This window comes from Podarcis vaucheri (assembly GCF_965113315.1).
Source record: "Podarcis vaucheri genome assembly, chromosome: 7".
NCBI lineage: Eukaryota > Metazoa > Chordata > Lepidosauria > Squamata > Lacertidae > Podarcis > Podarcis vaucheri.
The window spans coordinates 20,696,879-20,707,798 of NC_138765.1; the positions used below are offsets into that span (position 1 = coordinate 20,696,879).

The following is a 10,920-nucleotide window of genomic DNA, read 5'->3' on the forward strand; positions in this document are numbered from 1 at the left end:
TGGGCAGTCCTGAGCTAGCTGGACCGGGGGGGGGCAGGGTTGACAGCTCCCGGTTCTCCTAACCTGCTTGGCCAGGAATTAATCGCTCTCAGTCTGCATGGACTGGATGGACAAAGCTACAGGTGCCCGATAGGCAGAGGACCCCTCCAGATGTCCTTTTTCCTGTGCACACATGATTCTTTGTTCTCATGGAGCCAGAACACAGAGTCATTCAACAAAGCTAAAGGGTATGATATTCAGGAGAATGAGAGAAGAAGCGCACCCTTAATAATAATAAGAATTTATTATTTATACCCTGCCCATCTGGCTGGGATTCCCCAGCCACTCTGGGCAGCTCCCAACAGAACGTTAAAAACACAATAAGAGATCAAACATTTAAAACTTCCCTAAACAGGGCTGCCTTCAGATGTCTTCTAAAAGTCAGATAGTTGTTTATTTCCTTGACATCTGAAGGGAGGGCATTCCACAGGGCAGGCGCTGCTACCCAAAAGGCCCTGTGCCTGGTTCCTTGTAACTTCACTTCTCGCAGTGAGGGAATTACCAGAAGGCCCTCAGAGTTGGACCTCAGTGTCTGGGTAGAACACTGGGGGTGGAGACACTCCTTCAGGTATACTGGGTTGAGGCTTTAAAGGTCAGCACCAACACTTTGAATGGTGCTCAGAAACGTACTGGGAGCCAATGTAGATCTCGGTGGCCACTCCCAGTCTAGCTGCCGCATTCTGGATTAGTTGTAGTTTCCGGGTCACCTTCAAAGGTAGCCCCACGTAGAGTGCATTGCAGTAGTCAAAGCGGGAGATAACTAGAGCATGCACTACTCTGTTGAGACACAGTCTGTGGATAGGTAGGGTCTCAGCCTGCATACCAGATGGAGTTGGTAGACAGCTGCCCTGGACACGGAATTGACCTGTGCCTCCATGGACAGCTGTGAACATAGAGATAATGTTAAGCTACAGAACTTGCTTCCACAGCAAGCTTCCACCAACCTACATCAACCTACATTACTTTTACAAGGTGATTAGACAAATTTATAGAAGTTAAGTGCATTGATGGTTACTCATCCTGATGGCTGTAGGATGCCTTTTGAGATCAGTGTGCCCTTGAATACCAGCTGCCGGGAACGAAAGCAGGACAGAGCTATGGGGCTCAGGCCCCTCTTGCAGACTGTCCATAGGCATCTGGTTGACCCCTGTGAGGAACAGGATGCTGGTCTAGGTGGGCCTTTGGCCTGATCCTGCCATGCTGTTCTTTTGACTTCAGTCAAGGGGAAATAGTTCTCAGCCCCAGTGAAATCAAATAATTGCATGTGGACATCTTTTGTTTCTCTCCCTTAATGCTTCCCTTGCTGCTTTTCCATCTTCAAGGTTCTCCACCACAGATCCAGGGTGTCGGCAGGACTCCTGATTCAACACGCATTGCTCCAGGTACAGTTTTCCACCTTTCCTAGGAGGAGTTTGCACCATTTCCTGCCTTGGGACTGCCACCCTTTTTTTTATCAGCCTCTGTTCCTGTGCTTTTAACAACAGCATCATCTGCAACCCAGCAAGGGCTCCAGTGTATCTCCATCCTGTCAAAAGGATCACCTGCTGATTTCTGTAGATCAGGTTGTTAAAGGCAGAAGAGCAGATTAGGCTCCTCTTTTTCTGGTCAGTTGGCAACTATGCTTTCTAATGACGCCACACATTTTGTGATGTGGGGATGGCAAGCATATTCTTATAATGCTTTCAAAAGAATATATTTAGCTTGCGCAGGTGGAAGGGGCAAAACAGGACTCTTATATCCACGGTGTTGAAGAGAAAATTTTGACAGGTGCAACTTGTCATGTCAGAGTTCTGAAGGGAAGGGAAAATGTGCACTAGCTAAAAATCTCTCTTCTGTATAAACAGAGGAGATAGATCATGGACTTCAACAGGTCACCCTAGCATCAATGGCATGCCTTTATTTAAATATACGTTCCTTCTTACCCCTAATATATTTTCCACTCACGTTTCATCTCCACAACAGCTTTGTGGGGTTGGTTGTGGCAATTTTTCTGTGGCTGGAGAAAAAAAAGCTGAGGAGCAGAGATGCTTCCAAGGTCACAAATAAGACCACAGCTGAACTGAGCGGTAGCCAACTTTTTTTAATGGCAGGGCTCCTGTGCCTTTAACGGCTATGTGGCTAGCAAGAATTCAGCTGACAAAGCTTTTCTCAGCATGGAAAGAACAGTGATGGGGAAAGAATTGTTGGCTTGGTTGGATTTCTGCTTGCCACTCAGCTCCTAAAGACCTTGCTAAGAAGAGAAGTTGGCAAACTACCACAGTGGTGATTTGAACTTGGCTCCCAATGCAATAGCATCTAGTAGGCCACGGATGGGGACCTGTGATCCTCCAGATGCGGTCGGACTTCAACTCCCATCAGACCCAACCAGCATAGCAAAAGCTCAGGGATGATGGGAGTTGTAGTCCAGCAACTTTGGGAGAGGGACCCCAGGTTCCTCATTCCTTGGAGTAGAACATAGTGGCTCTTGGAGCAGTTGGGCCAGAAGGAGATCTAGCTGTTACTGAGGTGGTCAAGCCTACCTGTACTTGCTTCAGGTGTGGGCTCACATTGCTGAATGCAGAAATGCATATCCTCTCTCCCTGCACAAGGATTACTAGCATGTTGTGCCTACAGCCTAGCCTTGACCTTGACAGGCTAGTTTTCTATTTGCAGGGACTTTTATTTACTGATATGGAGGAGCATTCAGCCACATGAGCTGCAACCTGCAGTCTGAAGTGGTACGGCCCAGCCCAGAGCTGTACCACCTCAGCCAGAGCTCAGCTGGGAAGCGCCTGCGAACAGCAGTGAGGCTTTCCAGGCGATGCGACAAGGCAGAGCTGCAGGTGGGGAGGTGCATCTTACTCGAGCTCCTCTCACGACTCCCTTCTCATTCTCACCAGATCCATACCAGGTCCTGGGACCCACTAGCAGCCGCTTGGCAAACCCAGGTGGGTCCAAACGTCTCTTTCTCTTGGGGAGTTAGAGGGTGTGTGCAGCCGGGCTCGTGGCACAGAGGTGCCATGATGGGAAAAGAAAGCTTTGCCTGCTGAATCTCTTTCTAAGGCTGGGAAAGGGCAGGGAGATAGCAAATAGGTGCTTGCAGAGCCGAAAGCTCCCACCCGTTTAGCGAGCCAAGCTGTTTGCTGTGACAAAAGCTCGGGCAGAGGAGAATATGGGAGCGAGGAGCAAGGATGTGCCATGTTCAAAAGCCCAGCATTGGTCTCCAATAGAGATGGGAAACCTCCGGCCCTCTGGATGTCATTGGACTACAACTCCCATCATCCAGTGGTCATGGATGATGGGAGTTGTAGTCCAGCAACATCCAGAGGGCCGCAGGTTCCCTGGCCCACAGCACCTGCGTTAGACCTGCCCTCTTAACCTGGCCCAACCCACTCGCTGACCAGCTTCGCAGACAGTTCGGAGCTCCCACCTTTGCCCCCAACCCTTAACCAGGCCCCTTCTCTCCCCCTGCAGGCAGCGGTCAGATCCAGCTGTGGCAGTTCCTCCTGGAGCTGCTGTCGGACAGCAGCAACGCCAACTGCATCACCTGGGAGGGCACGAACGGCGAGTTCAAGATGACGGACCCCGACGAAGTGGCTCGGCGGTGGGGCGAGCGCAAGAGCAAGCCCAACATGAACTACGACAAGCTGAGCCGGGCGTTGCGCTACTATTACGACAAGAGCATCATGACCAAAGTGCACGGCAAGCGCTACGCCTACAAGTTCGATTTCCAGGGCATCAACCAGAGCCAGCAAGGGCAGCCGGGAGAACCTGCCCTCTACAAGTACCACCACACGGACCTGCCTTACCTCCCGCCCTACCACCAGCAGAAGGTGGGCTTTGGCCTGGGCCACGCCGCCCAGATGCCCACCTCCCCCACAGGCTTCTTTGGGCCCACCTCCCCCTACTGGAATTCCGGCGGGGGCAACCTCTATCCAAACCCCAACGTGCCCAGGCAGCCCGGAAGCCACTTGAGCTCTTTCTTTTAGTCCCCTTGATGCCTCTGGGGCCCTTCAAGCTACTTGGACTCCTGCGACAGCCAGCAGAGCTCATTGTTCAGACAGCAGCCGAGCCCCAAGACTGTGAATTATCCTGGGTGGTGTGGATGAGGGTTCTGCCACCAGGGGGCACCCCTCTCATCTCCTTTGGCACTTAGTGCAACGCCCATCTGATCTCCTCCTTCGCCACTAGGAGGTGCTGGACTTGGCTGGAACTTCTACAGCACAGATGGGGAGCCCGCAGCTCTCCTGTTGGTGTTGGGACTACAACTCCCATCTTCTTTGACCCAAGGCTGGGGATGATGGGAATTGGTTCCGGCAACATGGGGAAAGGACCACAGCTGCCCCATCCGCGGCTCCCGAGCCTAATAAGGGCCTCGAATTTGCATGCACCGTAGCAGAGGGAACTTGAGGTTGCAAGAGACTTGCTTGGCATCTTTTCATGGCTGGCCTAAGACGTTTTGCTAATGACAAACACAGCTGAGCAGAGCAGGCTAAGGTGGGGGAACATCATAGGCCACAGGGGACCTGCAGCCTAGTCCTCCAGCCCTTTTCTGCCACACCTCTCTCTCACACACAAACACACACACATGACCTCTGCCACCTAAGGTGGCTGTCTCACTCTCCCTTAATGGCAGTGGTACCCAGATTGGTTTTCCAATCAACCCCTCTTCCCAGGGAACTCTGAACTATAGTTCTGTGAGGGGAATAGGGGTTGCCTTAACAACTCTTTGGGACGTGGGTGGCGCTGGGGTCTAAACCACAGAGCCTAAGGCTTGCCGATCAGAAGGTCGGCGGTTCGAATCCCCGCGACGGGGTGAACTCCTGTTGCTCAGTCCCTGCTCCTGCCAACCTAGCAGTTCAAAAGCACGTCAAAGTGCAAGTAGATAAATAGGTACCGTTCCGGCGGGAAGGTAAACGGTGTTTCTGTGCGCTGCTCTGGTTCGCCAGAAGCGGTTTAGTCATGCTGGCCACATGACCTGGAAGCTGTACGCCAGCCCCCTCAGCCAGTAAAGCGAGATGAGCGCCGCAACCCCAGAGTCGGCCACGACTGGACCTAATGGTCAGGGGTCCCTTTAACTCCTCTTAGCGCCTTGAGCAAACTATAGTTCCCAAGATTCTTTGGGGGGTGGGGAGCCATGGCGGTTTAAATGTATGCTTTAAATCTAGGGTGTGAATTTGCCATAGTCACCCTTGTAGAAATTAACAGAGAAGACAAAACTAGAATGAGTCAGCTCTGCCAGTCGTTGGTTCTGGCTCCCCCTACTGTTCGGCTCCCTGCTTTCTGCCCTATCAGCCCCAATCGGCCACTGAGGAGGTCAAGCCTAGCAACTGCTGGGGGAGGAGAGACACTGACATACAGTACAGCCACAACAATAGCAGCGCCATTTTCTCTTGGAACATCAAATTCCACTCTCTGTTTCCAAACCCTGGTGTGACAATAGAAGTAGCATTTTCCAGCATGGCAGTGATGGTTGAAAAGGGCCTTTGCTCCTGACTTGGGCATTTCCAGTGTATTTGGGCAGTGGGGGGTTGGGGGGGGGAGATTAAGGTAGCAAGTGCTTATTGGCTAGCACTCATGCCATCACCAGGGCTGCTTTTGCCCCCTTAAGCCAGCCCCCATTTTTTGCAACTATTTTTAATGTTTAAATGCTTAAGGTTCATGGTTTTAATTTGCCAGGTGGGTGGGTGGGTGGGTAAGGAAAAGGGAGAACATTTATATTCCTATTTTTTAAAAGATGCATGTGTGGCAGTTTTAAAATAAATATTAAGAGACACAAGGGGTTAAGAAGCATATGTATATGTATATCAAGAGGGGCTGAACTTAAAACTGCAGGTGACCTCCACAAAATGGTCTTCGCAGTTCTACGATTGCAAACCTCAAAGCACAATGGTTAGACTTAACTTCGTTGAGCTGAGCGAGGCTTTCGAATGGGCTATTTTCCAACTTCTTTCCAAAGTCTTGAGTATTTTCCAACCTCTTTCCAAAGTCTTGAGCACCTATTGCCTTCTCATCTGTACTAAAAGCCTCTCCGTTTCCTTCCAGAATCCCCACAATGGTTTGGAGTTATGCTATTTTGGGGCAGCGTGGCAAATTGAAAACGCAGACCCAGCCAATGGGCACTACTAGGGTGAGGTCAGGGCAGGTACCCTTGTGGATCCCTGACAATCACTGGTGCTTTAACACGTGCCCCAGGTTGCCTTGTGGTGATGCCAGGCCTCATTCTGGGTACTGCAGATTTGCCTCTAAACAGTGTGTGGAGGCCATCTATTAAGAATGGAACATATATTGGTCTTCAATGACTTTAGCAATCTCAGGGGCTCTGGAGGATGTTGTTGCTTGGAGATGGGTCGCTTCCCCTCATAGAACTGCAGTTCACAGAGAAGCAGGAAAGACTGCTAAATCTCTTTCAGTTTATAATGTACATATATATCAGAGGTAAATAAGCATGTGATCTGAGCATGCAGCAAACCACTTGAAGCTGTAAAGTGGAACAAGCATTTTGTTATATAAGGCTCTCCCATGAAAGAGATCCCCGCGAGTAAAAAAATCCAGCGCAGAAAGGAAGTTTTTGTTTCAGGCTGTTCCCTGCTATGCTAGGTTTCTACTTGCAGGGAGAGTGTTGCTGTTGTTTCACATATGGGATTGTTGAAAATAGGATTCCTCCAGCTGCAGTGGTACAAATCCTAACCTCAGCCTCTGGCTCATGCCACTGCCTCCCAGGAGCAAGGAGGAGAGGCAAGGTAAGCTGAACCTCTCTCTTGAATAATAGGGGCAACAATTCAGATAAACAAGAGGAGATGCTACAACAATCTTCTGGGGGGGGTGTGTGCTGAGAGTTGCTAGGAGATGCTTCCTCCCCTCACAGAGCTACAATTCCCAGAGTGGTTCATGCCAGTTTTCAGGGAACTCTGAAAACTCTGTAAACAGGCACTGCTACAAGTCAACACATAGTTTAAAGGTGTAGTCTGACTGGTATATATACTTAAAGGGACACTGAAGTCCGGATGGTGTGACCTAAATTATACAAGTGGTGGAATTCCCCTTTATTTGCCAGCATTGCAAACTCTCCCCCATTTCTGCTGCTTGTGGAGGCAGACCCAAGAGGTTGCAGCCGACTAAATCTCATACGACGACCTGCAGAAATCAATGGACTCGGCTGACCGTTGATTTCAATGGGTCTCCTTTCTAGGAGTATCACTTAGTTGTAGCAGCAACCCCCTTGGGTGCGGCTCCACAGTGGCAGAGACAGAAGAGCTTGCAGCACAGGCAAAAAGATGCAAATGTGGCTCACTTGCATAATTTAGGTCACATCCGGACATCACCTTCGCCGCCACCTTTAAGTGCCTATATGACTCAGAGTACACCTTTACGGCACATGTTGGATGAGAACGGAGGCTGCTGAAAGGCAAAATGCTGAGGAGGACAGCTACCAGTTTGAACCATCTTCTCCGGCAATGACCCTCGTACTTCCTAGCTATGGAATTGAGTAGCAGTAACAGCAGCATCTTATTCAAAATTCTCTTTGTATCCTGTACTCAACTCTCCCTCATCTCCTGGAACTTCCCAGCTTGTCATCACATAGTTTAGCACCAGGAAGGCCTCAGGAGACGAGGAACATCTTATTAAGAGGACTACAATCGCAGGAAGCAAGTTGCCCTAGCCATACACAGAGAGCCAGTGTGGTGTAGTGGTTTAGAGCGGTGGACTCATAATCTGGTGAACCAGGTTCGATTCCCCGCTCCTCCACATGCAGCTGCTAGGTGACCTTGGGCTAGTCACACTTCTCTGAAGTCTCTCAGCCCCACTCACCTCACAGAGTGTTTGCTGTGGGGGAGGAAGGGAAAGGAGATTGTTAGCTGCTTTGAGACTCCTTAGGGTAGTGATAAAGCGGGATATCAAATCCAAACTCCTCCTCCATACGGATCCCATCAGTCCATCTTGAGTAGCAGCAACCAGAATCCCGAACACATGGGTTTTGGAGAACCACTGCTCTTCCTTTTGTGTGTCTGTCACTCACAAAACAACATCCTGAAACTCCCTTTAAGTACTGCCCCACTGCAAAGATGATGGATTCCACTCATTCCCATAAACACATCTCCCTCCGTAATACAATTTCTGTTCTGTAGCGCTCCTGTATTATTAGTCTTCAGTGTATTAAAAGATGTGCTGTAGATAAAACTTTCTGGATTTGATGGGTCTTGAGTAGGCCTGGGCAATATATCAATATGTATCGTGAGCACCGGGGCTATCTCAGCTGTGGGGGGGGGACTTCCCCTCCCCCCAGCTGAGCGACACAAACAAGGTGCATTGTCCCTGCCTGGGAGCCTGGCTGAAACCACCTCAGCAGTCTCTGTCTTTCTTCCTTGGAAAGAGAACTGCAAAAGCAAAAGCTATACAGAGTGGAAACAACGTATCTCAAGTTCCTCACACAAGACTCCAATGCTGGAATGTAAACAGACATGTGACATGTAACAATCCCACACAACTGCAGCTCGGGAGGAATGGAATTCTCAACACCAATAGTTTAAAAGTTGCATGTGAAAAGAAATTCACACAAAAACCTTGAACTATGCTTTTCAGTTCCGTTTTCCTCCACTCTGAAATAAGATTACCCCTGTGGAGCTCTGTTGTCCACTTTTAGAGCCAGGTGCGTGTGATTCCTGAGCTGTAGAGCTGAACATGGCTCTACAAAACCCTCAAAGGCCATTTTGGTGGTCTGGTTTAAGAAACAGCAACAAAACCCCCCAAAGCCTGTAGTTTCCCCCCTCCTGAGTTGCTATTATTATATATGTATTTATTTATATCCCCCACTTTCTCTCCCCGACATGGACTCCCCCTAAATCCCAGGGTTCCCTGCAGGAGTTCCAGATCCTTTTCCCAACAGAGGCCCCTCAGCATCTTTCCCTCTCCCCCCCCCCCCGCATTTCTCTTATTTAATCAAGGGAGCAGAGCAGAGCCTTGTCCCACCTCTACAGCTGCCGCCTGCCCGACAGCCTCCACCCCTGCAGGGGTCAAAGCACCCACCTTCCTCCACTTCTCCCATCTGCTTCCTGCTCTCGTGCCCAAATCCACGGCTGCTTTTCCTGTTTGTCCGGCCCCAGGACAATGCAGACAGCTTGTCTAGGACATGCACAGCCAGAACAATGGGGGTTACGAAGCAGATGGGCCATGCAATAACACAAGGGGGGGCGGATGACAGAAGAGGCTCCTTCGCTTCCCTGGTTCTGCTCCCCTCTGCTTGCAAAAAAATAAAATGGAAGCAGCTATTCCTAACTGCAAATGGTAAATGCATGTGCCTCTACAGGTACCCTCCTCTTGCTGTTGCTTGTGAGGAGGGCAATTCCTTTTCTCTTCAGTGCCCAGCCCAAGGCCTTTAAGAAGCCACTCTCATAAGAAACCCTTGCACAATTTCCCCAGAAGCATGAAAGGAACGGTAGAAGCACCATTTATGTCTGGGGAGGGTGAGATAAGAGGTAGGTAACGTGACCCGCTTTTACCTCTGGCCCCCAGCACAGGTGCGCAGCCCAACTGGTAAACCCATAGGAAATGAAGCTGACATAACAGGTTCCCCTCTCCTGGTTTACGGAAATTGGCACACCCACAGCACCAGTGAGAAGGCTGGTTTAAGGAAGAGGTCAGGCTATTTGGCCATCTAACCCAGTACAGTGGTACCTCGGGTTACATACGCTTCAGGTCACATACGCTTCAGGTTAGAGACTCCGCTAACCCAGAAATAGTACCTCGGGTTAAGAACTTTGCTTCAGGATGAGAACAGAACTTGTGCTCCGGCGGCGTGGCAGCAGCAAGAGGCCCCATTAGCTAAAGTGGTGCTTCAGGTTAAGAACAGTTTCAGGTTAAGAACAGACCTCCGGAACGAATTAAGTACTTAACCCGAGGTACCACTGTAATGCCAACTCTGACTGGCAGCAGCCTCGCAGGGCCCTTAGGCTGAATGTTTCACAGCACCCCATATTTTTTACGAGATGCCAGAGGTTGATATTGCGACTTTCTGCATACCACTTTATGCAGGCCGCTGATTTAGGTGGCCTTAGAAAACCAGAAAAATTAATGGAGGATAAGCTTTCTGGCAACTACTAAACCAGATAGCTCTGTTCTACCTACAATGCTGTATGCTTCTGAATAGTAGCTACTAGGAATCAGACCAGATTGCCATTGAGATCAGGCTCTCTGTGCACGTTTCCAGTGGGCAACTGGTTGGTTACTGCGAGAACAGATTGCTGGACTAGACGACCCAGCAGGGCTTGATTAGGTTCCTATGCAAAGCATGCCCTCCGACGCTGAATGATAGTCCCACGCCCCTCCCACCCCAATTTCCTCTGATAAGCTTCCAAGAAACCTCAGCATTTCCTAGAACAGCTCGAAAATCATTTCCTTTAAAAGGAGAGAAGCTGCCAGTCAGAGTAGAGGCAAACAGGTTTACCTGGAAGAAGGCTGCTTTCCTAGGACTTTGACGAGGGCTCTGCTTGGAGGGGAGAGGGGGCACCTTGGGGGCGTGGAGAAGAATAGGGATGGAAAGCTAAATGTTAAATCAAATAAGAGGGGGATATTAACCTCTAAACACTTTGCTTGTAAGTCAACCCTTTTGGATAAAATCTAAACGAAACAACAACCCACTTTCCAGAACCACAATGGTTCCTTTTGAGCAACTGCATCACAGGAATCATGTTAACCCTACATGTGGCTTTCCGGGGTCTCGCAAGGCCTAGTCTGGCTACAAGATTCAGCCACTGGTATCACAGACTCAAGGCAATCTCTTGGGGGCTGCTATGTCCTATCTAGAACCAACATGGGGTTAGAGCTTTATGGAGGAGAAAGAAGCTTTATCAACCGGGAAAGGAAGGCACTCTCCTCCCAGGAGAAGGGGCACCACAATAGAAG

General features: G+C 49.8%; 1 protein-coding gene across 3 annotated transcripts in view; it reads left to right on the forward strand.

The window, feature by feature from the left end:
- The window catches only part of LOC309537167 (retroviral integration site protein Fli-1 homolog), a 33,055-nt gene extending 24,856 nt beyond the window's left edge, over positions 1-8,199 (forward strand). For 2 of the 3 annotated variants that reach the window (XM_082231779.1, XM_082231780.1), the window contains exons 7-9: positions 1,362-1,421; positions 2,919-2,966; positions 3,493-8,199. In XM_082231779.1, the coding sequence (XP_082087905.1) occupies positions 1,362-1,421; positions 2,919-2,966; positions 3,493-4,007 (623 nt within the window). In that variant the 3' untranslated portion in view covers positions 4,008-8,199. The remainder of the gene's footprint in view (positions 1-1,361; positions 1,422-2,918; positions 2,967-3,492) is intronic. The other variant, XM_082231781.1, reaches the window with a different exon arrangement.
- Positions 8,200-10,920: the final 2,721 nt, after the last annotated feature.